This window comes from Arabidopsis thaliana, chromosome 5 (genome assembly GCF_000001735.4).
Source record: "Arabidopsis thaliana chromosome 5, partial sequence".
Taxonomy (NCBI): Eukaryota; Viridiplantae; Streptophyta; class Magnoliopsida; order Brassicales; family Brassicaceae; genus Arabidopsis; species Arabidopsis thaliana.
The window spans coordinates 4,176,147-4,202,168 of record NC_003076.8 but is presented as its reverse complement, the minus strand read 5'-3'; the positions used below and the strand labels follow the sequence as shown (position 1 = coordinate 4,202,168).

Here is a 26,022-nt window from a genome sequence, read left to right as displayed (position 1 = left end):
TACAAACGTAATTTATCTCACCACAGACTCAAACTCGATCTGGTAGCACCATAAGAGCACTCCTCTAATTTGTTCATAACCAATTTAGTCGAGTTAATGGACTAATATAAAATAAAGTTTCTCTTACAACTACTAGTTAGAGATGTTTTCCTAATATTTAGTCTAATATTAAGACAAGGATTTAGTAAATCTAAGGTGAATATACATACATATTGAATGTGGTTGGTGGAAGTGACACATAACCATGCAATATAAGTAAGAAAAATGCGTGTGGGTAATGGATGATTTGTGAAAGTGTGTGGGTCTCCCACGTCTTCCAAGTCGCAGCCCACTTGGAATTTTATACAAATTTGAATCTCACGAAACACAAGTCAGCATTATACGACTCTTTCCACCTTCTCTTCCTTCTTTATTTTCTCCTCTTTTCTTTAATCATTTTCTACATGATGTGTATTTAGGTTGGTGTTTTATTTTGTGAAATATAGCTAAAACTGCAACTACAAAAAAAAGGTATTTTTGAGATGCACTTTGCTTCTTTATCTCCAAATGTAACCGGAGAACGGGATTGTGCTTAGAACGGGAAAAACTTTTGACGTGAATAACTCGAATGGATTCGGATTAAATAATTAATTATATATGAATTAATACGTGCAATTTTTATTTGTATTTATATATGCATATAAATGTCACGACCACGATCGTCATTGTGTACTGTGAACTAGGGGAAATGTAGAGACGAAAGTCAAATCTCATTATCGGACTACTCTCGTATTGTATATCACTCTTTATCGTACCACTTATCTCTAATCATATATATACACATATTTATAAGCAAAATAAGTTCTCACCATCTAGTGTGTCAAATCATCAATTATTTTAAAATAATATAATTAAATATTGAAATATAGGTTACATAACCACAAATTTAAAAATTATTTTACGTATTTAAATGATTGTTTGTATAACATCCTATACTTTTATGGTTTTCTAACTAAATTATTCATATAATGTTTTGTACGATGTTGTTTCAATACAATTTTCAGAAAAAATATATTTAGTGTATTCACGGTATCGTAACCAATTAGACAATATGTATTTGTTGTAAGATCAAATTAAATAGATATATTTTAAACACATGAATGTATACGCCATTCATGATTATTCTCTTTTATTTGATTGTAGTATCATATTTGATATTGTTGATAGAGTAACTTGTGGGGAAAACAGAACAAAACATTTGAACAAATCCACTATCCACTATATCTAATGACTAATAGCAATAATGCCGTACGAAGAATCCAAATGGAAGTTTTCTCTCTTTGGGTCGGGAAAATTATTCTTTATCTTTCCTTGTGGCATACGGAACATGAAAACAATCCTTAAAAATATTAAAAGATGCTGATAAAGTTGTTACTTATTTTCACTCAATCGATAATCACTAAGTTGATTGGGATTGCTTGCAAGTACAAGAAATCGTAACTATATGCCTCTACGTACACCACTAAAATCGAATATGTATATGAAGTTATGAACTAGAAAGAAAGCAAATATAGGATACTATTTGTTTAGGTGACTTAGTCTTTTAATTGACTAGTTATTCAACATAAATCAAAATGCCTATACCAACTCTTTTTTTTATTAATAGAAAACAATATCGGTTTATTTGTTTACATGAGGTATAAAAATAGAAGAATTTTGTTATGAGTCAGATTATAACATCGGAATTGTTTTGTGGAGAAATGCCACTATACAGAGGTTAGGCTTTCGAAGGCATACAGATGTTGATGAAATTAAGAGTTAAAAATATTATCTTACTTTAACGAAGTTGTCTTAATTAAGTCGAATATTTAATGCGTAGTTTTTCTTTGGTAGGTTTTGTGTCTCACTAGCTCGAACACTTATCAGACCGTTACCTAACTTTTCAATTCAGTTACGTAAGGCATAGTAATTCGATGGAGACAACAGTAACAGATGCTGTTAAAACAGAATTCAGTAACTCACAAAGAATGTTTTTTTTTTTTCTCTCAATTGGAGTAGGTTTGAAGATTGGAATGGAATCTTAAGATAGAGAGAAAGAGATTTGATCCTCTTCGAATATATTATCCTTGCGGAATTTGGTTCTTATTAGTGATTCTCTCAAGCTCTTATGCTTGTTTCTTCTTTTTGCTCATAAAATAAGTTATAGCTTTTTATTTACTTTTTTAATTTGAATCGATTCTTGCATAAATTTTTCTTGTAGTCCTTCCATGTTAGAATCCTATGACGACAAAGATTAGTTTCTCATTTGTTAAAAATATATGAAATAATCATAGATTATCCACTGTGCGAGTTTCTTCTTCTTACTAATGAAATTATAGCAAGATAGGGTCTTAGAGCAAATTAAACTATTAAGAGGTGTTTTTTACACCAAATCCTCTTGAATTACTTGTCCTAGAGTATTTTTACAATCTCTTAGTAGGAAAATTATTAATTCGTCAGTAAGGACACACTAGAAAGAGAAAATGCAGGTAGAATATTAACTATTTTCGGTTGTTATTTTTTTTGTTGTCAACAATATTTTCGGTTGTTTAAATTTCCGAAATAGCACTTCGATTTACTTTATTTGTTGTAAGATTAATTCCATTTTTTGGGACAAATACATCTCATTTTTTTTATAACAAATACATCGTTGAAAGATAGAGACGTGATGCTGCTCACCACTCCTATTTCCCCTCTCTGTTTTTCTCTCTACTACTTCCCACCTTTATTGTACGTCATTCTTCTCTTCGTCTCTCTGAGGATTGTGAGTGCCTCAAATATTATGATTTCTTTTTTTATGTAATTTTAGATATCTATATTTACTAAATCAACAGTCATTTTAACAAAAACTGCAACACTCTCTTTTTGACATGTGGCAAAACTCTCAAATTTTGCTTTTTTACTTTCATAATCCACAATTCTATTATTTTTATTATAGATAACTATTTTTTTGGTTGATCACTTCCACTCTTCTACAATCTCTGCAGTTTCAACCTCTTTTTCTTTTTTTCTATTTAAATTGTTTTATACCTTTCTATCGAAACTCAAGTCTTCTATACGCAAAAATTAGTGTACTATTCATTTTAGTAAACATCTATTAAAAATTTACAAATATCATGGTAATATAAAATGAATACTCTTACAGGAAGTATTGAAGATTGGTTTTCATGAAAGATTATTCACACAGTGACAAGAAGGGCTCGGGAGATGAGGAGCTATTAGGATTTGCTTTGATTTCCAAATTCCCAAGCAAGAATATGTTCACATTTCATGGGTTCATAGATTCATCAGCCTCTTATTTTTGATCTTGGCTTTTTAAAACAAACAAAACTCATGTCCACAAATTGTTAAATTTAAAATATAAATACCCTTTCATATAGTTTTGTCCGTGCAAAGCAGGGGCCATAATGCTAGTATATATATATATATATATATAACACTAATATTAGGATTATTGTACATTTCTTAGTTCATTTCTCTATTTTTGGTCTCATGTCACTCATTTTACGCTCATATTCATCATCTTTCTCCAAGCTTACACTTTCGTTCTATTTCCCTTAATTTAAACGTTCTTTCTCCTCACTACCCCTAAATTAAATGAGCTAATTATACATATAATTGTTACATGGCACTTAAGAAAATTGAAAGGAGCCTTTATAAAAATGACTTATACAATCTCAGCTTTGGCATTTCTTTGTGGGGACCTAATTTGAAATTAGATCGCATCATTGTAAACCATGAATAGTTTTGTTTTTTTTCTTAAGATTTTGTGTTTGAAATGTGTAAATTTATAATTGTGTTGTTTCCACCGAATAATTATGACCTTTTTGACATTAAAAGAGATAACTACTCATCACACTCTTATTACGTTTTGTGCACTTTTGACAAAAAGCTCTCTTTGACAGCCTCTCCGTGCTATTATTACCCTTTTTAGTTGTAATCCTCCATGCATATTTGTAATCATACAAACACAACTTACATAATAAATACAGCTAAATAGGTAAGTATTATGTACACATATTTTAATAATCTCACCGTCACGTGCAAAGAGGAAATTATTTCCTCTTTAATAATAATACACACCTTTTTATTAATAATAACAAGATTATTATCATTTTAAAAGTGTGAATACTCTTTAATAATTCCGGCATGGGATTGTCATGTCATGGAGAGAAACCCAAACGAACGTGTATAAACAAGCTACCTCTTCTTTCTAAAAAAATTTCAAATAAAATATATATTTTCCGTTTGTGGTAGCATCTCCAAATAAAGTTTATACTCTAAATTTGTACAATGACTTATAAACATATATTTATTGCAATAAGTGGACCGTTGGGAGAAGAATTGAAATTCGCTAGAGAATAAAGTTAACATACATTTTCTTGAAACGGGTGGTTAATCACTCAGATAAAACTCCAACAAAGTTTCACGAAATCATATAAAAACCGAAACGAAAAGAGAGGACAAAGATTCGTTTTCAAGTAAAAATGGAATAAAAAGGAAAGAGAGTCGTATTAATATAAAACTATAATAACTTATTAAGATAGTCAACATTAAAATTAAATTAAAGATTTCATCTGAAACTATTGCAACTACTGGTCTCTTCATCGGAAGAAGAGAAGATCTCCGTCGTGACTCCACTTGAAGCATGATCGGAAGAAGGAGAGCTCGGCAAAAGGTTCAAATCTGTTGTTCTTTCTTTTCTCATGAAATCAAAGAAGATTGGTTTTGTTTTATCATCTGTTTGGTCTGTTGTAATTATCTCAATTTGGTCACTCGAATTGTTATTATTATTATGTCTAAGATTACGGCTATCTCCGTCGTCGTCGTCGTTCTTGTTACCGGCTCTTTTCTTCAAGAAGATACGACAGAGTACCCAGTTCTGAGTGGGACCCATAGAACTCTACAAAATATTAGAATCTTATTTTAGTGGTGGTGATTAAACCGGAGCTTAAACCGGGAATTGAGAGAGTGGGAATATGTACCGGAGGAGAAGAAGAGAGGCGATATTCGTGCATGATCCAATCGGTTCTTGAGCCATGAGGTGGTTTGCCTTTGTAGAAGACAAGAGTTTTCTTCAAACCAACGATTTGATTTCCTCTAGAGGTCACAACCCGTTTATCAATACCGGTAGCTTTCCAATAACCAGACCCAGTTGCCCGGTTAGACCGGTTCCCATTTGGGTATTTAGCTTCCCTTGTGCTAAAGAAGTACCTCTCTTTCTCCAAATTGCCTAAAAAAACATAAGAGAATCTTATGAGCCTTAAAGGTCACAGAGACTCTAAATTGAAAACTTACTAAATATAGCAAGAATCAGAAAGCTTTACCAGGTAAATCCCAAGGATCAGCTCTGCAAACATCAAACTCAGGGATGATTGAAGCTGGCAAAGGAGAAGAACAAACTTTCCTCTTAAGGTATTGAACCACAAGTTCTTCATCAGTAGGATGGAATCTGAATCCAGGTGGCAATCTCAAAACACCATTCTTAACAAGTTTGACATTATCCATGGTGGTTCCAAACAAAGAGAGAGAAAAAACAGAGAGGAAGAAGAAGAAGAAGAAGAGAGTGCGGTGTAGGAAGAGGGAAACAAGGAAGGTGTGGGGTTTTATAAGGTAGAAGACGATACGAACAACTCCTTTTCTTTATTATTATTTATTAGTATTTCGTTTGGCGTAAACCATACTCAATCTCCTTCCTCTCTTCTTTTGACGCCATTTTCACAAATCTATCTTTTCTTTTCTTTCTTTTAATATTCATTCATTGCTTGTAATTTTTTTATGTCTCTCAATTATTATTTTTAGTCGGTATCTACCTCCTCTTCTTTTGTTCTTTTTTGATATGTAAAGTGTAAACTCTTCGAACAATTTTTTTGTTTACCATAAATAATTGTATGTACAAATGAAAAGGACTACTTTATTAAACAACTCCGTTATTTTAATTCGTTTTAATGAAATAAATTATAGCTTAATCATACACTCAAACAAAAATAACGTGGAGGTTAAAATAATATTTCTTTTCACTACAAACATTAGCCAACCTAGCTAAGTCGTCCATTCTTCAATTTGCTTGCTTTCATGTATTGTTTAGATTTAAGATCATTTTCTTTTTGGTATTTTATAGATCCAAGGGCAATATGGTCATTTATAGTGATTCAGGTTTGAGGGAGCCGGAGAAGTATAAGTGAGAAGTTGGGTCCATTCCGGACGGTCGCGGGCTCGCGGCTTAAACGGTGTTGCTGAAGTCAGCTTATGTCATGCTGACAGCCGGATCTTGCACTCTTCGTCTATATTTACATATATACCCCTCTTTGAGATACCAACTTTAAAACTATTTATATCTCAACAAATATTTTCGATTTTAGTAGTAGTTTTTTTTAATTTTTGGTTTCGATGAATTATGTCAGTAATTTGTGAAAGTGAGAGAGAAACACGAATAATATGGGGATTCGTCTTGTGCCTGCATGAGAGAGAGGGACAAAAGAATTGTATGCCTCTTGTTTTGATAAGGCTTCTCGAACCACGAAAATGTTTTTCTACAATGTTCAACACGTTACATTGTAGAAAACAATGCATATACACATACGTACAGTTTTAAGGAAGAATAAGGAGAGTAACTAATGTGAAATGGGAAATGGCCAATGGGCACGCAATATATCATCCTATATATTTGCTCCATTATCCCTCTAAGTGCTTTCCATTCGTGTTGTGGGGATTCAAATTTGTGGTTAGTGTTCTTCACTAAGTGACGCAACTATCTTTCCTTTTCCTTATATATTATCTATCTATCGAATAAAATTATGTGTTTTTTAAATAATTATTATTTATATAAAAAGATAGCAAATGATTATGAATCACTTGGTTTCGTCCATTTTATGGAGTGGGTGAGCCTATTTTATCAATGTTTTAAATTTATCAGTATATATTTTATAGTCTTAAAAGAGTTTTACTTTACATATATAATTGAATACTATTAAAGCATATGTCCCTTGGCTAAGGTCTAGACTTATCAATCTTATTAATTAATATTGACAACTCAAACCACCACCAAAGGAAGAAATTATGGAACTCTGAGTAATTTGATATCCCATCTGAAATATCCCAAGCAAGTCAATGATTTCCATACAATTGAAAGAACAGAATATATCTATGTATATAAATTCAATCACCAACTTGATAATTAATTGTGTATGGACCATGCTCTGCATAAATACAGACCAGTGAGACAACAATATCCATATATAATATACATGTACATAGTATATGAGATAGAAATCAAGAACCGGCAACCAAAATAACTTAATAACATATATCTAAATTATGCAGTTTAGTAATTAAAACTAATTCATGTAAATATAGATAAAATAAAATCAATGTCAAGGGGTCCGTGAAGATGACAGTGTGCTGTAAGTTCCTCCAATCCCGTTGTCAACCTTCCTGTTTGTATAGATCACATGAAAATTTCTTTATTGCTAAATTAAAATAAAAAAATGATCGATTTCGTCCAAATATATGTTATCTCTAAAATAACAAAGGCGTGACGTTATTGTCGGTATAATAATATTCACTATATATCGACACTACAAGTTACCTCTCTATTGAAACCAAGGATTAACAAAATATATATCCATTTAAATAGAATATCATGGTTCTTTTTTTCTTGTTTTTTAATGTTAAGATTTATCCCAAATAAAAGAGTTTTCATTATACAATGAACGTCGTCGTGGTTATTAAGGATATCTTCGTCGCTGTTATATTTAAAACGATAACTTCCACTCTTTTAGTTTTACTTGAATACTATAACATTTATAGTCTTGTACTACACGTCGTTTTCGATCATCCAATATTATGATATGAGTTTTAGAAGAATAAGGTGTATATATCATTTTTACCTCTATATGATGTTGTTGTTGTTTTATTTTACGATAGTTTCCTTATTTTATTTTTTAAACCTGATATTTTTATCTGAAACAATACTACCAAAAGTTGGATTTAATTTTACAATTCAGTAGCAATTACAGTGAATATAAACTTTTTACATACGGTTTATCGAATATTTATATGTTGTTGATGCCGAGATCCAACAAAGTATTTATAATAGATTTTAGGGCAAAACGGAGAATTTCTTACTATTACTTCTACTCATTTGATTGATGTCAGTTTAAAGAGTATCTAGTCATTACTGCTGCGGTTTAAATTTTCACTATTGGTTAGTATGTACATTGTTGTATGATGAGGGGCATTATGGTTAATATATGACAGAAGTGGATGAAGGGAATAAAAGAGGGAAGGGTCCTACATGCTTCCAAAACGACAGCCTCACACGTCGGATTTAAACTCTTGGAGACACAAAATGCAATGCAACCAAACCATCTCTATATACGATCTCTCCTTCTCTCCCCGATTTCCCAAATCTTCTTTGTCTCAAATTTTCTAATCACATTCAATGAATGGTCCCTTTCCAAATTGACAAAACTACCCTCCAATATATTCAACGACCTATTTTATTCGGGAAATACTCATCTAAATCTATTCGAATGATTGATTTAAAAACATTTTCTAATATATTTTACACAAAGAACAAAAAGGTCTCTAGTGATTGAGTCTCAGAGACTCAACCTAATTATCTAATCGTCAACCCTTTCCGTTTCCCTACAAATGATTCTGTAAAATATGTAATTTCGGGGTAAAAATTTGAAAATATTGGTTCTCAAAAAGAAGATAGAAGTCAATATACATATTGCTTGCCCTCCTATATCTGTGTTGTTACCTTTACTTATTTTTACATTAAGAAAGAATGAAATTTAGGGAAAAATATAGATGAGAGATTCCCACAAGCAAAAAGAAAAAGCAGGCACACGCACCCCACTTGCGACTTAGTCATCAATGGTCTAAATTGAGAAATATCAAATAAGGGTTTCGTTTCGTAAGTATTGCGGCTCCGTTTTTTTTTTCTTACAATTTAAAATAAATTTCCCTTAAGTTTGTAATATTTAAAATATCTTATGTAGTTTAGGCATACCGTATAGTAATAACTGTGGTAATATGAGAAATGCGTGGGAGAGCGTCAACGGAGTTTGCGTGGGGATGTTGGATAGAAAGTGAGAAACGTCAAAGGATGCAACTATAACTACATGATTTTGAATCCAACAAATATGCTTAATAGTTACTTAATTTTGAGGTTTCATGGTTTCGTCCTCAACCCAATTTTCTAATAGTCTTGTTGAGGGTTCGATCTCTTTTTTCTTACACTATATAACTTTGACTTTTCTTTTATGTGAAATCCGAGAAATATGGTTTTGTATTTGTTGGATCTTTTCTTACGAGCTAGTGTGTTTTGTCTGAACTTACCTACGAACTATTAATTTATATTTTTAATTGTATATAGTTTTTGATGTGCGACAAAATATAAAAGTTTTGATTTTGAATTTAATTAGAAAGAACTGTAAAATATTTTGTCACATTATATGAGATGTTTAATTAATTAAAAAGTGCTATCTTTTTGTAATATAATTTTTTGAAAAAATTAGTTACGCATTTAAGTAGATGGATATATATGTAGAAAATTGTGATATTTTGTAAAACAAAAAATGTAAAAAACAATTATGTAGGTACAACAAATTTGCTATAAGAATATTTTTACTCTATGCTTTAAAATTATTATAGTAATTTATAAGCACTTGAACTGATCAACAAACTTCATTGCTAGTTATGAACCGGTTTTGAAACTACACTTATGAATCTTATGTTCAATCGTAATAGAAATCTACTTTAATAGTAAATCTAAATATCAATATCCTATGTTGAACAAATCTAAAGAACTGAGGAAAACTACAAAGAAACGCCAGAAATGATTCATTATACAACTCAGAGCTACAATTTCTGTGGATCCAAAAAAGAATTAGAGAATTACACACATAAAACTTTGGAAAAAAAATCTCTTTATATATATAAAATCTAGCTTACACACATACCACGAAAATTCAATGTTCCATGAATCTACAATATTCGTATATGATATAAAAAAATTCTTGGTGTTTTGGCGAACTACTAGCTAGACCTTCCATAGTTCAAGACTCCAAACAATACGTCTTAATTAATAAGTAAACTTTATATTACTTTTCAAAGGCGCGATGATGATCATATAAATTTAATTGCCGGCCAGTTGGAAGGTTTCCTACTTTGTTCAGAAATCCAACTAAAATAATAAATATGTAATGATTTCTCAACCCTGCATAAAATCACGTACAAGCAATCATATGACATTTATGACCAATCCAATATAAAGATTAGCGCCCATCTAAGTGTTCAAATTTTAACCATGAGTATTGTTCGAGGATAAATTATGAGCATATGACTTATACGTACAAATACAATAGTAGTATTTTAAAACATTTTTACTTTACTTAATAGTTGGTGGTGTACAAAACAATTGATAGTTTGATACTCTTTATTCTTTAACATCTTCGTTTTATTCGTGTGCATGCTAAGTTATTTGTGTTATCTTATATAATTTTTCTTGTATATCTCATCAAGACAAGAAATTAGGGATTTTATATCTATATATTCAAATTTACGTAATGCATGTTTTTATTTGAAGTACATCGTCTACACATTTAAGTATTTTTGGCTCAGATTAAAGGATTTTTAGTTTCTAGAATCAAATAAATATATACATTTTTGTCGACAAATGAAATAAACAAACTGAAAATTCAAAGTCATCACTCGTAATCGATAACGAAGTTGACTAAAAAATATTTTCTATATTTAAAGTATTTAAGGAGGCGCTAGCTCTTGCTTTTATTCTATCTAATGATATCAGTTTCTTCATTTTGAAGCTACACTTTGTCAACCTCAAAGTCGCATATCTCCTTTGATAAAGAAACTTTTAATTAAAATTTTGCATTTATTTACATACATTATAAGTTCAAATGCTTTTCTAGCACGGAAAAAGGAAAAGTCTTTAAGTACTTTTAAATCTCTCTTTAGTTACCCTGAATTTTTATGCCTTCAAATTAATTTTGATAGACCAGAACGTGTGATTGTCATATGAACTATCCAAAAATAAATGTACTCACAAAAATGTACTACTATTCAGGACATATCTCAATGCTTTTACAAAATATTATTGTTTCCACAATCTTTTTAGAGACATCAGACATGGGTACGAAAAGCAAAATCAAATCACTTTTACTTATAATCATTTCATTGGCTATACGAAACCTAAAAAATACACAGCAAGGTACTGCAGCTGCTTTTGTCACATATGTGAGCTTGGAAGTTGAAGAAAACCCACAAAAAGATAGACGAATCCTTTAAGGTGAAGAAACCTGAAGAGTGAAGTTTCTTTTCTTTTCTTCATTACTTTTGAAATATGTTTTAATTGATTGCTTTCCATCAAATTTTGCGTGGCCTTGAACATTGTATGGCTTTTTATGGCATGTGACTGAACAACTTATAAAAAGTTATTTTTTTTTATTCTCTCACGTGTGATACTACTAATCCGTGTGCTAACTTTCTCTTCTTTTTTTTCGGGAAAGAGAAAATAGTTGGGCTTTTGATAAGAAAAAAAAAGTTGTTTCGTGATGCTTATTCCAAACTTGAAAGACACAAATTCCAGCCAATTAAAGGTTAGACTTTCATCTTCATCACTTTTTAGTTTTTACTTTCTTCTTTGCTCTCAAATCTTAAAAAGAAGAAAGAAAAATTACACTAGAGATGATCTTTATTCTCATTAGTGAATACATATCGGTTTAGAATCAATTTTTTGTTTGGTTATCGTTCGGTTTGGTCTGTTTCAACTGAAGAGAAATTTACAGAAATAAGACCAATACTTGTTTATTTTAGTTTGGCTATACTTCCATTTGATTTAGTTCTGGTTTGGTCCATCCTGGTTTGGGTTTGAGATTATGTTTTGAGTAGAAGAAGAAGGAGAAATGTCTTAAGTGTTGTTTAGCATGGGCCTGTTTGAGGACTTCGGTTAAGTTTGGGTTAATGATTCAAAATTTTGAAAATACTCTAGGTTCCAGGCCCATTACGACTTATTGGGCTCTCTCTGTGATGTATTACCAAAAGTTGGTTTTTTTCCTTAAAAAATACTTAGAAAACGAGGGCAGCTATGGTATAGAGACCATTGTTAGTTACATGATACTACTGTCTTCGCTAAGAAATCCGCACATAGGTGTTGACAGTTAGTCTTTATTCCTGTAAATGCTGTTTTCCATTGTTGGATGTCCGTCATGTAACAGTAGAGTCGTAGATTCTCCGCATTGCCATCGATTAGTCTGTGAATGATTTGATTGTCTCCTTCGAACTCCACGGGTCTATAGCTCTGTAAATGCTATGGTCTGATAATTTCTTTATTTGTATTATTAAGATATCTTGAAAATAAATGTCACGTGAATACTTCCGTAAACAAGTAATGATTTTACCCAAAAAAAGGGATTTAATTATTTGGTCTAAGTGACTTGCCCAAGCTGTCCTTAATTGTAGTACGATTTTGTTTGTGAGTAAATCAACTATTTTTAATGACGATGCCGTACCTCTAAGCCATTTTATTGTGGTTCAAATTAATAATCAAGGTTAAGAACAAATGTTTCTTTGTTTGGGATGTTTGGATGAAATAAGCTGGTTTTCTCTTTTCGATAAGACACATTTGGTATATTCGACGACACTAACTTGGGAAAAAAAGCAGCCAGCTCATCATTTCAAACAATTTGAAATGATATATATATAAGCTTTATGTGGTCCATGTCTTGGGTTTAGATGTCGTCTCACAATCCTTGCCTTATCGCCACGCCAATCATTCATTTACATGTAACTTCGGAAATTTGTGATTGATCAAGTCTAAGTTTTTTTTCCTTTTAAAGATAAATACATTATTATCATTAATGCATGGCTACTTGCATTTTGATTGGCAATACAGTTAAAGTAAAATGATGAGACCACGGAATAAAACAAAATATGTGTGTGTGTTGACAAATAATTATATGTGCAATGAAATTGACGTAGAACATCTAACGTTAAGATTCGTTCTCATTGGTTCACAAAAAGAAGAAGATTAGATCTCATTACGCTGTTAAGCCTTAAGGATCTTAGGAAGTCTTTATGAATGTGAAGATATGACAAATCAATAGTACGCATTAGTAACTGATTATTACAAATTTCCTAATGACGCCATTAATTGGAATGCTCAATGACTTGAACACGACAATTAATTAGTTGGAATTCAAAAGTAAGGCAAACAAATACGTTCACGAAAGAAAACACAAAATAAGAATAAAAGAGTCCCCACGTATTGCCACGTCACAGAAACGTCCAAAAAGCAGAAAACCTGCCATTGCCTTTACTTGAAAAGGAATGAGATGTGTAAACGTTCAATGCATCGATCTTCAAATTGTATTTTGGGTACTTTCTTCCACTTCTCTACCATACAAATACGTATTCCTCAAGTCATATACAACTACAAATACCAATCGTATCAAGTATCAACTAGCAACCTAATCTTTTGGCCATCAATCCACTGTACTCATTTTTCATAGTATTATTATTCACTGCTAATATTTCTTTTATAGGATAAACGAAATAGGTTTACCAAAAATGATTATGTATTATTCACTGCTAATTACCTATACAGTATATAGTTTCATGCAACAGAACTATGTTTTGGTAGAGATGAATCTCTTTGCGATTTTTTAAAAATGAACCAAAAAAAAAAAAGCTATTGCGATTTCAATACTGTTTGATAAATTTTATTAAGAAACTGACTTTGCGGTAACAGATAACATGTAATCAACTATTAATCCGTAATCCCAAAGTGAAATGTAGAGTGATATATAATAATAAAAAATAGGTAGATTGGCACATGATCTTTTAGGGGTTAATTATATTATTTGGAAAAAATCCCATAAAAAGTGAAAACATGCAAATGAATATTAATATTATGTGTATAAAGAAAATTTATAATGCCGCTGTAATATGTTTTTTTTTTTTTTGAAGGACACAATGTTCTCTCTTTGTACGTAAAAATGAACGCTCTTAAGAAAAAAAGAATTCACGTTTTCTTCTTCTCTCATTTTCTCACTTATTTTTTTCTGGAGAACTAGTGTATAGATTTTCTTTTGTTTTTAAACGGAGAAAACCATTTATTTTAACAAAAAGAAAACATAGAGATGGGGTTTTTGGAAAGGAGATGTCGTTTGTACTTCTAGGTGTATCCAGAAGACAATAATTATATGGCTACGTGTGGAATGTTCTGACCACTAGACCACATTTCTTTGTATCTGAAACATACTAAATATGAATCAAGTTCTAATCAAACACTATAGAACGCCACGCCTTTTGGGCCCTTAAAACTTTTGAGTCATTAATTCTGTTTCTGGTATAGTCATTTCCTTATTTTGATTTGAGCGTGACTCTACGGTCTATACCTTGAATATTTCATTTGTATCAATATACAGTATAGGTAATTAGGTATATATTATTTTGTTGTTATAAATTATAATGAATACAATTTTTCGCCATTACAAAAGATATGAACATAATTTTTCGTAGTCAAAACTATTTCATGCGAATAAAATCTCATGAAAGGAATACCAGCAACTCCACGAAAATCACACACTCGGAAAGTATCGAGACCTGTATCCAATGGGAAACACAAGTTTGGAAAGATACGAATATCATCGTATTCGTATATGAAAGAACAATACCTATTTTAAGTGCTCCTTGTAAAATGAGTGTTTGCTCTAAATAGGTATCTAGTACTCTAATCAAATCTGTATTTGCTTGAGTTATCATACATATAAAATGGTACCTCTTTTGAAATAAAAAAAACGAACGCCGAAACCCAATATATGAAAGAAAAGAGACGTCCCAAATTGGCTGCATGGATACATCAAAAGCACATTCCATACGATTGAGACTAGGGAAATTGCTATTCTCAGAAAAAGAAAATGTGTATTTTTCCATGCAAACCACTATATATATATATATAAAAGACATACGTTTTTTCATTAAAAATATATATTGAGAAATAACAAATACAACAAAATTGGCATTAACTTTTTCTTTTGGTGACAATTATGTGATTAATATATAAACGCATATTTTGGCCTATTTTACCTATCGTTTTTTTTTTGTTTCTCCAGAACGAATATGCTGGGGTTTTTTTTAAATAGTATATATCCGCAATTAACAGTTATTGTTTCTGTTGTAAAAAATGCCGATCTACTCTATATTAGCCTTACTTTGCTTATTTTACTAAGGTAGCCTTAGTAAAATTTAAGTTTTTGTAAAAAAGCTGATCTAAATTTTTTATTAAAGTTTAGGAATCAAATAGTATATTTTTATTTTAATTAAGTTCAATCTGGTTCGAGTTATCACATATTGGTTTACTTCTGTTTCTATTGAAAATTTGCAATCACACATATATTTTATTCACGTATGGTAATTGCAACTTATAATTATTTTTATTGCATATAAGTCCATAAAAGGATGGTGTCCAATAAGAGGTCGTTATTAAATGTAGGAACCTGAGAATGGGTCTGTTTGATTGATTCTATTAAGAAGGGATGATTAATTGATGAGAACATTGAAAAGGACAAAAAAGAGTTCTAGGAGATATAATCGCTCTTCAACCAACTTACATTAGCTTTCTTCATCCTTTACTATATTGCTTTCATATATCGTCATTTACTTTCATTCCCTCCATATTTAATTTGTTGGACCATAGTTTATTTATGTGAACGACACATTCTCAAAATATCTTGTGTTCTTGACCCATTCTCGAGGCAGAAGACCGATTCGTCTAAGGAACATCCGTTTGATTAAATTAATTTCATCTACTTATCATTTATGGTTATTAATATATGTGTCCACTAACTTCAGCGACTAAGGTTTGTAATCTTGCATCAAAATATGTTGTTTGGTTACTGAGAAAATGATAACGTAGACGGCAAAAGGCGTACTTTATACATGCAAGTTTGTCTTAATATATGTACTAGAAAATTTTAAAACTTATATTTAAGTAATTAATTTTCATCAAGTTTTTTAACAATTCAAAATTATCTCTCGAGAAATGTTATTGTTAATTTTCATGTATGATTGAAATTTCTCTAGAAGTGATACACGTAGTATATTTCTGTCAGAAAAATAGTTTAGCACTTTGGCCATATGTGAATAAGGTGATGATATCAACCATCCCATTACATTTATTTTAATTATCACAACGCTGTAATAATTCTTATAAATATGTATGATTGAAAAGAAATTTATTTGAGTAATTATTTTGAACAACATGGTTTAATACATACACAATTTATGGTATTCTGGCTAATATAGATTCAATAGACCGATCATAATGACATAGTAGTATTTATTTGGTAAACATTAATTAATTCGCTAACAAATCATAGATAGGTATCTATCATTGAAAGCTATATGTAGCATAGCTAGATAAATGTATGTGTGTGTAAAGCTAGATTCGTATAACCGATTGAAATCAGAAAACGATAGGATCGGGGGAGGTTTAATTTCACCCACATGATTGTCATTTTTCCTTTATGTGGTAGCAACATACACAAATTTATATGCATCCATCATATATCAATGTGGGTCACCTAGATGCCTATATTATTGGGGTTTGATCAGCCGATGTTTGTTGTATTTGGGTTGATTTTCCACATAATTCATTTAAAGCATCATCCATTAAAAACGAAAAAACATTTCATATATGGGTTACAGAAATTTTATTCGATGAGAAATGTCAAAATATAAACGAGAAATTGTGATGTGATGCAATATTGCTAGTGAATTATGAATATCTATTGTTCATGACTACTGTATACATATTACTATAAATGTCCATGGATATATTTATAGTAAATAATATAAAGAAGTCAGGGGAATGTGATTGCAAATTTGCATACACCGTATGGATCGTACGATGAACCAAAACTATATTAGGCACCAATCAATCAAAATTTTTAAGAGAAACCAAAGTTGCTTCAATAGTAATTAGAGATGGGGAAATTAAGGTGGAGGAGAACCACAAAAGTGGCACCTCTCATATTTTAAATTATTATGGACCAAATAAAAGAAAGAGGGAGAGAGAGAAACAAATACTCACGAATAAGAACAAGAAGGATTTAACAAACCCATGATCATTGTTATCATTAGCCTACCACGTCACTCCTCTTTTGTCCATTTCTTCCCACTTTTAATATCTGTTTTAACTTACCCTCGAAAAATGGAGAATTGTTTCGTAATTTTCTCAACCTTTTCTCCAAAATATTCAGATTCCTTTCCTCATAACTATAGAAACAAACGTAACAAAAGAAAATGTAATATTCAACCAATCTCTGAATAATATGCATATTACTGCATAACTAGATCATTATACATGCATCCTTATTTCAAAAAATTAACGAGAAAAAGTTTATAAACATTTTAGAAAATTATATATAACTGGAATCAACAAAAAGGACTAATTGTTATTTAATATACTAATATAAGAAATCCTGAAAATAGGGATTAAAACAGGAGACGAAGAGCAAGAAACAGAAAATACTCTAAAGACACGAAACCAAAGAGAGGGTGTTGCCTAGTCAGCATCTGATGACGTGGCATAGCTCTCGTGTGTGTGTGTCTCTACAAACTCTAAAGAAACGGCTATAAGTGGAAGCGTTTGGAGAGGTCACGTGATTTGCACAAATTTTTCGTTTTCATGCTATTATTATCGTATTATTAATCACGACTCTCTCTCGTAACGCATCATTTTTTTCGTTTAATTTACCTTAATTTATTCTCACGCGCGACGCTCCGTTTCGACGCGTGGAGTTTTTGCTCAAAACATGCATGATTGTTAACGTTTTCTTTTTGTACAAGGAAAAAAAAAAACGTGTACCTCTAGACAAGAGTTAGAGAGAAATGAGAAACTGGACCAGGAGATGTGAATGGTTTCATTCCTACTTTGGTTAATCATTGCAAATGCCAATAATTATATAGAGAACGGCGTCAATTTTCTGCAAAGAAATATCTTTACTGGTACTTTTTTGTGCTACCTATAAATGTGTTGGTTTAATCTAGCCATCACACGTATATTTCTAGCTATGTTAGATCTTTAATCATTCTCACCTAGACTCCTTTACAAAAACCAATATAGATGAAACCAGTCCCACCCCTCTCATTTAAGTCATAGTATATATTTGTGTAACGAGAATACAGACAAAACAATTAAATTCATTGTAATCATACTTGAAAATATAGTCAATGAAATTAATTATCCTACATTTTTGAAAACAGTGTCTATAATTATTATGTACATTGAATAGATACGTGGGATATTTTGGATTCCAGTTCATATATATGTAGATTAAAAATAAAGAGAGGGCGATAAAGCCTAAAGAAAATGTACAAATCGTAATGTAATCTAGTGATGATTTCCTCTATATAGGTTGATGTTGGGTAGACTTTTGGTCACCATGATATTTATCTATCGTCTATAAAGTACAAAACTGTGGTACTAAATGTGATTTATGAAAGCTAATTAAAAAGAAGGCGTGAAGAAAATGAAATCGTAATAGACGACGCGCGTACGAGATGAGAGTAGTGGAGGAAAGAAGTAAGATTGAGTGAATGATAAAATGCAAACGCTACCTACTAATATCTCCACTTGTCATGCAACCAGACTGAGTTCGTTTTCCTTTTCGAGTCTTATTTTTTTGTTTTTTATTCTACTCAACACGTTACACGCTTCTAATAAACTCTAAACATTAAAATCAAAATATTTTGACTACAATGGTTATTTTGGAGCTATATATAAACCACCTGAGCCTCCTCAGTTTCCTCCATGAAATAAAAAGAAGCATCTTCTAGAGAGAGACATATAGAGAAAGAGAGAGAAAGCTTTAGGGTTTCAAAAAAAAAAAAAAAGAGACCCTTTAGAAATCTCCTAACAGGAAAGTTTTCTCAATTGCTATAGAAAATGGGAGTCATGATCAATCACCATTTCCTCGCTTTTATCTTCGGCATCTTAGGTAATGATAAATCCACAAAGCCAAATCCTAGTTTGTTCATCATCTCTTGTCTTTACTGTTATTCTTATGTTTTTTACTTGTTAACAAAAGGAATTTGCAACAGCAACTATAATGTTGCAACTTTACATCTAAGCTTCTGTTTTCAAAACAATATATACTATGTGTAGGGTTCCATTGTAGTTCTAGCTTAGAGTTAATTAAACAACAGAGTACTAAGAAATGAATTGAAATTCTGTAGTGTTCATCATGACTCACCTAACAAGTTTCAAGTTTTTTCTTCATTAACTAAACTAAGTCATTTGGGATTATAAATGATCTTCTAATTCTTTAGTTAAATCCCAAACTACCAAAAAATAAATCAATACGTAAGCTATTAATTAAATTGAAATCGTCACGCATTGTTGTCCATGTTATATCATACTCAATACGTGTATAGTGGTTAATGCACAATTTAATTCCCCGCTGAGGTTGGTTAGAGAACCCGTACTGATTCATATGTACTTATGTTTCCACAAAACTAGAAGCCTCTTAATTATACAATTGACTCATTTTTTTATTTTTACATGGAATTACAGGAAACGTGATATCCTTCCTTGTATTCCTCGCTCCAGTGTAAGTAGATTCAATTTACTTTTTTTTATTTCATTTTATTTATTTGTTAGTTTTGAGAATGATTCTGATGATTTCGTTTTTCAAAATATTCAGGCCAACTTTTTATAGAATATACAAGAGAAAATCGACGGAAAGTTTCCAGTCGCTACCGTACCAAGTGTCGCTATTTAGCTGCATGCTATGGCTCTACTACGCATTGATTAAGAAAGACGCTTTTCTCCTAATTACCATCAACTCCTTTGGCTGCGTCGTGGAGACTCTCTACATAGCCATGTTCTTCGCTTACGCCACCAGGGAGAAAAGGGTAAAATTATTCCCCTCTCCTCCTCCTTAATTCCGCTATGTAATTAAATACGAATATTAAATGAATAATATGCGTTTTTGGCAGATATCGGCTATGAAGTTGTTCATAGCAATGAACGTTGCCTTCTTCTCGTTGATTCTAATGGTAACACATTTCGTGGTTAAAACTCCTCCCCTCCAAGTCTCTGTACTCGGCTGGATTTGTGTTGCCATTTCTGTTTCTGTTTTCGCTGCCCCTCTAATGATCGTGGTAAGCTAGCGTTATTTAATTTAATTTGTAAATTTATTTCTAGAACATTATATTTTGAAATAAAATGTTAAATATAAATTCTTGATGTGAATAGGCTCGTGTGATAAAGACAAAGAGTGTGGAGTACATGCCCTTCACGCTTTCTTTCTTCCTCACTATAAGCGCCGTTATGTGGTTCGCTTATGGTTTATTCCTCAATGACATATGCATAGCGGTAAGCAATTAAGCATCTATATTATTATTTATTTTTACCGTTTGCTAAATTTTTTAAATATTCGGTAAAAAGGTTATAACTGACCTATTTTGTATGGCTTTGATGATATTTTGTAGATTCCAAACGTGGTGGGATTCGTACTAGGGCTGTTGCAAATGGTTTTGTACTTGGTTTACAGGAACTCAAATGAGAAACCAGAGAAGATTAATTCGTCAGAACAACAACTTAAGAGTATTGTCGTGATGAGTCCGTTAGGTGTGTCGGAAGTGCACCCAGTTGTGACGGAATCGGTGGACCCACTCTCTGAAGCCGTTCATCATGAGGATCTGTCCAAAGTTACTAAAGTGGAGGAGCCGTCAATTGAAAACGGCAAGTGCTACGTGGAGGCTACTCGTCCTGAAACCGTTTGAAGTGTCAATATGTGAAGCTCAAAATATTGCTCTCTCTCTCTCTCTCTTTCACTCTCTTTCTCTCGGCTCGTCAGGGCCGGCCAAAGGAAGAAATTGTATTATCGGCGGGGTGGTTTGTTAAATTTCCATTTTTGTTTCGTATCTTATTGATGATGTACTACTTGCATAAAGTTTTGTGTTTATTTGAATATATTATCTTTGTGTAAGTTGTAACTAGTGCTCTTTGGAAAATTTGATATAATAAACCTCAATAGCTTAATTACTCCTACTAATAAGCTTTTTTTTTGTTAAAACTAATAAGCTTGTTGACCACCCTTTTTTTTTATGATTGATTACATTTGTCTTAAAGATGTCGCCGTCAGTTAGATAACGAATGGTCTTGTGCCATTGACGACATACTGTTTAACGATTTTGAGAATTAACAAATATATAAAACTCATGAGTCAGAAGAAAAAGTATGTACATAAGTTTGTGATCTAAACTGTCCCCATCAAGTATATACAACCAAAGCAGATTATATTCTTTTTTAAACGAATTGTGTTTTTCTTTGTAGAGTCTAATTTTCAAGTGTACAAAAAATCATCACCGTCCAGTTTTGGAAACGAATAAAAAATTGTCAAGACGTCCCAATGGTCTGATGAAAATGTATTGCAAGCATATCTCACACTTCCAAGTGACAATCACTATATTATTTGCTTATTCGTAACAAAATATACAAGATTACTTAGTTATCTACAAATATTATAACCATCCTATGATTATATTACCCCAAAATATTTTAATATAACTATAAATAACTCGTAAGAAATAATAATATGAAATATATATACTTGTTAACTAACTTACATTTTAAACCGTAACGACAAAATCCGACAAAGAATCATATATATTATAGCGAATTTTGACAAATTACGCATGCCAGTGTAGGATACGCTATGTAATTTATAAAATTAGTATGTCTCTTGATGGAAAAAAAGACAGAGGTTTTTAGTTAATAATTTTTCCTCTTACTTAAAAAATTCTAAAATTTAGGACTATCTAGTAAAGAATAGATTCTCCGAGTATTTAGAGGCCAAGAAATGATATTCACCAAAACTAAAACATACGGGAAGTTTCGACATCCATTTCAATAGACTACACAGTACACTGTCAATAGTAAAAAAAAGTCCCGACAAAAACTTGATAAGACCAACTAAAATCTTACAATCTGAATAAGCCATCCTTAAAATAATTGTCAGATTGCGAGGGCATGTGACCCACGTTGTCCGAAACTCCGCGATTGTGGACATTAGCCACACTACTGAACCACATGAATAGAGTCCAGAAACACTTAATATTGGATCTTTGCTATTCAATCTTTCAATGAGACGTAAACATCGCCACATGTGACTCATCATGAAACACATATCTGTCAAAATTTAAAAATAGAAAGACTACAAAATTTACATGAACAATCTTCACAACTCTCCAGAATCTCAATTAGAGAGTTTTGGTTATTAACCTTTGTGCCCATATTGCAACATCACATATATAATGTACAGCAACTCGTCGTCCCAATGTTTTTTTGTTTGTTTTCTATGTTTGACAATAAATGAGAGTCTTGAGAGAAATAAGAACAAAAAAGGGTCAAGACCGACCCAAACCGGTTCTACCCGGTACTGTTGCTCTCTGAAGTACCCTGCTCGCTCTGTCTTCGTTTCTCCCTCAAACTCTCTCCCCACATCTTAGCCTCTGCAACCGCACGCTCCCTATTGATATCTCGGTTCAATATCCGAGCTGTCTCTCTCGGTGAATCTTCTTTCTCTGAACCTTCTAAATCGAATTTACTTCCCGAGCCACCTCCATCGTCGTTCCTTGTTATTAACCTTGCACCTCTTTCATCCCGGTTTCTTCTACTATCATCTTTACTTGGATCATAAGCTTGGTTTGCAAGATAGGAGAGTGCAGTGACAACATCTGCTATGAGAGGACGTGTAGCCGCCTGTTCTTGGATGCACATTGATGCCACAGCTAAAGCTTGGTAGAGTGCACGCGTTGGAAACCGCCCCTTTAACCTTGGATCAGCCAGTTTTATGAACTTTCGCCTGTCGTTGAACAATGGGCGAGCCTGTTACCACCAAAATGTTAACTATTAGGACCAAAAAAATTCTCAAGACTTCTTGCATACGAGAATAATGGCAAATCAATTGGAAGATGATGACGAGTTGATTTACCCAAGCCACCAGGTTCTGCTCTCCATGAGGCATCTCGCTGTCTATAGCTTTGCGACCAGTAATGAGCTCGAGAAAAACCACACCAAAACTGTAGACATCTGATTTTACTGTCAATTGTCCCGTCATTGCGTACTCGGGAGCACAATAACCATAAGTTCCCATAACTCTAGTGGAGACATGAGATTTGTCTCCCGTTGGTCCGAGTTTAGCAAGTCCAAAATCAGAAAGCTTAGGGTGGAAACCCTCATCCAGTAAAATATTTGATGACTTAAAATCTCTATAAATAACCGGAGGGTTTGCCTTATCATGTAGAAATTCCAATCCTTTCGCCGCACCAGCAGCTATTTTCATTCTCATGTTCCAATCTAAGGCCTCCTTATCCGGTGGAAGATCTGGAAAAAATTATTTGTTAGAGGCTGCCAAAGAAAACAAGCAACTACTACTTCTCAACTTAAGTCTACATGTATAATTTATAGGTAATGATTATAACAAATAAATAAATGAATGAAGAATCTGTTAAAGTTAGGGTTGACATTGACTAAGATAAGAAAGAATCTTTGGATTGATGTTGATCACAAGGAATCTCTGAGGTCTAATAAAATGGTAAGAGATTAGAAAAGGGCTGGCGAGAGATTTACCGTGGAGGTGATCTTCCAATGATCCTAACGGCATAAACTCGTAGACCAAGAGGCGTTGATCTCCATCAGCACAATAACCAATAAGGTTGACTAAGTTGGGATGATGAAGAAGACTGAGCATAAGAACCTCTACCAGAAATTCTCTGTTACCTTGTAGACCATTCCTGTCTAGTTGTTTAACAGCAACAACCTGAAAATGATTGAAAAAAAAATAGATCAGAGGTACAACATTATGTATTGCGAAATCATCGAGCTAAACAAGTGATCTGAAACACACAGGTGACATGGATCAAAAGTAAAGACATAAATGTAAAACTGTTCACCAAGTATGCAGAATTCATGTTAACATATATACAAAATTAAAAAGTCAGTCATCTTTTTAACACTGTAAACATATGTACAACCGGAAGATGGCAAGCAGTATCTTGCATATTCATTTCCTGGCATATTCATCATTCAAGAAAAATGTTGAAGGCCAAGAGAACATCAAGACCTTACCCTACACTCACTTCACAAAGAGCGTCATTCTTGAAATTTCACACGTATTAAGAAACAATTTCAAGCATGTCTCTTGTCATTTACCAAGACTACACATAAAATTGGAATTCTCTCCAAAATTTAGCATTTGAAACGTACAAACGAAACTCCTTATGAAACAAAAAAAATCCTAAAGTGACACTTATTAGATAAGACTCATTCAATATATGAAGCAAAATCTCCCACTAAAATGAATAACAACAATGGTAGAAATAGGAATGCGATGTAATTTACTTAACTTCAAACGAAACAAAAAATACCTGACCGGTGCTGTCAAGCCTTCCTTTGTAGACACGTCCAAATCCACCTTCGCCTAAGAAAGTGTCAGGATGAAAGTTCATAGTTGCAGCAGCAAGCTCGCGGAAAGCAAATGTATGAGCAGCAATTTGTCCAAGTCCATCCCTTGGAAGCAGTAGCTCCCTTTTTGATCCTCCATTGGTCTTTGAGCTAAGCTTCTCCCCACCTGCAACGTCATGATCAAGACCAATCAATTTACCAAACACATCCACTCACAGCCTTCTCATACCTCATGCCAACTTAAACTCCAATAACAAATCACCCTAAAAGCATAAAACTTGTATCAATGTCTCCAAGGCACAATCCCCAAATAACCAAATCTAAGATCTTAATCCTAATTCAGTAGGGATCACGTGATCCTGATCCTCACAAGGTTCGATTCCTTTTCAAGACACAAAATTTACACTGAGCACAAGCTAGAGACTTCCCAATCAGATCAAAACAAGTGAAATTGAAGCAAAGAATGACACTTTCACCAAGAAACACAGTTGAATCAGAACATGCCCAATAGCTTAAAAAAACATCTGACAAGCTCATAAAACCAAAGTAACAGTGATTGAGATCAAGTCCCGTTAGCTTAACCAGAGGATCAAATAACCAGATCTTATGAGCATGTAACGAAAGTGGATTAAAACATAAAAAAGCACAAATGAGTAAATCAAAACCTGAAGGGAGTCCAGATATGTTATTGGATACTGTCGGTTGTGATTGTTTCTTCTGACCATGATTAGATTCATCAACTGGATTCAGCTTCTCGTCATCACTCGAATCAAAACACGAGAAACAACCCATCTCCTCCTTTACTCAATTTTCCCAATAACCAAAAACTACAATCCTACTGGGGAATCAATGAACAGGAGCGATTGGATAAATATAAAAAAAGGCGAGACTTTTCCTATACCCAGAAGGAAAGAAGGAGAATTGAGATTCTGGGTACCAATAAAAAACCCAACTTTGTTCAGATTCGAAACTGGTAAAAACGAATTGGAGTTGAGAGAGAAAGAGAAGGAGAGAGAGAGAGATGAAGAAGCAGCTTCTTTTGTCGTCCACGAGTGTTCACACTATTACCAATTGCGAATTAACAATGACGCGTTGCTGAAACTCTCAGTAAATCCTTCCTTCGAAACTTTTCTCGTTGACGAGATTATCTTCAATACAAGCAAATTAACTTCTTTTCTTTTTCTTTTTGTTAATTTAAGCAAACAAATCTTCTTTCTGCTGTCAAAATAACAAAATTAGTAAAAAAAACTTATTACTTATTTTTAATCACTTTACATAAAATCATATTTCTTCAGTTTCTTTTTATAAAACTTTTTGAGAGTATATATATATATTTTTTTTTTTGAATTTCTATAAATAGTTTTTGGTCATAGAAATGTTGTCATTAATCACCAAACAATTGTTTTAAACTCATTTACCCTTGTAAAATTAAAGTGATGATAGTGTTGACACTTGAACTCATAATCTCCTATAAGTCTTTTTGGTTCTCTCAGTCAAAA

The 26,022-nt window shown here is 32.4% G+C and overlaps 4 protein-coding genes, 3 long non-coding RNA genes and 1 other non-coding gene across 9 annotated transcripts; 5 read left to right on the top strand and 3 right to left on the bottom strand.

Moving 5' to 3' along the window:
- The first annotated feature begins 312 nt into the window (after positions 1-312).
- AT5G01985 lies at positions 313-544 on the top strand. Its single transcript, NR_142563.1, has one exon. It is a non-coding gene; the product is annotated as an other RNA (long non-coding RNA).
- A 1,319-nt stretch (positions 545-1,863) lies between these two features.
- AT5G01975 lies at positions 1,864-2,076 on the bottom strand. Its single transcript, NR_142562.1, has one exon. It is a non-coding gene; the product is annotated as an other RNA (long non-coding RNA).
- A 579-nt stretch (positions 2,077-2,655) lies between these two features.
- AT5G13181 (uncharacterized protein) lies at positions 2,656-3,417 on the top strand. Of its 2 annotated transcripts, none has more exons than NM_001343256.1 (2): positions 2,656-2,748; positions 3,164-3,417. In NM_001343256.1, exon 2 carries the CDS (start codon positions 3,186-3,188, stop codon positions 3,321-3,323), a length of 138 nt encoding a protein of 45 aa, NP_001318553.1. In that variant the 5' UTR covers positions 2,656-2,748; positions 3,164-3,185; the 3' UTR covers positions 3,324-3,417. The 2 variants fall into 2 exon arrangements, with proteins under 2 accessions (NP_001318553.1, NP_001332113.1); NM_001343257.1 differs by lacking the exon at positions 2,656-2,748 and adding an exon at positions 2,751-2,782 and having other exon boundaries at positions 3,164-3,359.
- Positions 3,418-4,228: 811 nt separating this feature from the next.
- NAC083 (NAC domain containing protein 83) lies at positions 4,229-5,913 on the bottom strand. Its single transcript, NM_121321.4, has 3 exons — positions 5,346-5,913; positions 5,004-5,251; positions 4,229-4,921 (listed from the first exon to the last, which is right to left on the bottom strand). Exons 1-3 carry the CDS (start codon positions 5,524-5,526, stop codon positions 4,592-4,594), a joined length of 759 nt encoding a protein of 252 aa, NP_196822.1. The 5' UTR covers positions 5,527-5,913; the 3' UTR covers positions 4,229-4,591.
- Positions 5,608-6,401, top strand: AT5G00390. The gene is made up of 2 exons (NR_144137.1): positions 5,608-5,631; positions 6,140-6,401. It is a non-coding gene; the product is annotated as an uncharacterized misc_RNA (transcript).
- Positions 6,402-11,680: 5,279 nt separating this feature from the next.
- Positions 11,681-11,919, top strand: AT5G01965. The gene has a single exon (NR_142561.1). It is a non-coding gene; the product is annotated as an other RNA (long non-coding RNA).
- A 6,895-nt stretch (positions 11,920-18,814) lies between these two features.
- Positions 18,815-21,127, top strand: SAG29 (senescence-associated gene 29). Its single transcript, NM_121320.3, has 6 exons — positions 18,815-19,049; positions 19,625-19,661; positions 19,755-19,965; positions 20,050-20,214; positions 20,309-20,428; positions 20,545-21,127. The coding sequence occupies exons 1-6, from the start codon at positions 18,998-19,000 to the stop codon at positions 20,836-20,838; spliced, it is 879 nt and encodes a 292-aa protein (NP_196821.1). The 5' UTR covers positions 18,815-18,997; the 3' UTR covers positions 20,839-21,127.
- Positions 21,128-22,159: 1,032 nt separating this feature from the next.
- On the bottom strand, positions 22,160-25,663 carry PBS1 (Protein kinase superfamily protein). The gene is made up of 5 exons (NM_121319.5): positions 25,189-25,663; positions 24,487-24,689; positions 23,690-23,879; positions 23,052-23,443; positions 22,160-22,945 (listed from the first exon to the last, which is right to left on the bottom strand). Exons 1-5 carry the CDS (start codon positions 25,313-25,315, stop codon positions 22,487-22,489), a joined length of 1,371 nt encoding a protein of 456 aa, NP_196820.1. The 5' UTR covers positions 25,316-25,663; the 3' UTR covers positions 22,160-22,486.
- Between the last annotated feature and the right edge of the window lie 359 nt (positions 25,664-26,022).

What these genes read in the sequence shown, in the direction of transcription:
- AT5G13181 (NM_001343256.1), top strand. Translation starts at nt 3,186, where the DNA reads ATGAAAGATTATTCACACAGTGACAAGAAGGGCTCGGGAGATGAGGAG.
- NAC083 (NM_121321.4), bottom strand. Translation starts at nt 5,526, where the DNA reads ATGGATAATGTCAAACTTGTTAAGAATGGTGTTTTGAGATTGCCACCT. An exon ending in TGATCCTTGGGATTTACCTG is followed by an intron (nt 5,252 to 5,345) that starts GTAAAGCTTTCT and finishes ATGTTTTTTTAG; the next exon opens with GCAATTTGGAGAAAGAGAGG. An exon ending in GCCTCTCTTCTTCTCCTCCG is followed by an intron (nt 4,922 to 5,003) that starts GTACATATTCCC and finishes AATATTTTGTAG; the next exon opens with AGTTCTATGGGTCCCACTCA.
- SAG29 (NM_121320.3), top strand. Translation starts at nt 18,998, where the DNA reads ATGGGAGTCATGATCAATCACCATTTCCTCGCTTTTATCTTCGGCATC. An exon ending in TTTTATCTTCGGCATCTTAG is followed by an intron (nt 19,050 to 19,624) that starts GTAATGATAAAT and finishes ATGGAATTACAG; the next exon opens with GAAACGTGATATCCTTCCTT. An exon ending in CTGCCCCTCTAATGATCGTG is followed by an intron (nt 20,215 to 20,308) that starts GTAAGCTAGCGT and finishes TGATGTGAATAG; the next exon opens with GCTCGTGTGATAAAGACAAA.
- PBS1 (NM_121319.5), bottom strand. Translation starts at nt 25,315, where the DNA reads ATGGGTTGTTTCTCGTGTTTTGATTCGAGTGATGACGAGAAGCTGAAT. An exon ending in GGCTTGACAGCACCGGTCAG is followed by an intron (nt 23,880 to 24,486) that starts GTATTTTTTGTT and finishes AATCATTTTCAG; the next exon opens with GTTGTTGCTGTTAAACAACT. An exon ending in ATTGGAAGATCACCTCCACG is followed by an intron (nt 23,444 to 23,689) that starts GTAAATCTCTCG and finishes AATTTTTTCCAG; the next exon opens with ATCTTCCACCGGATAAGGAG.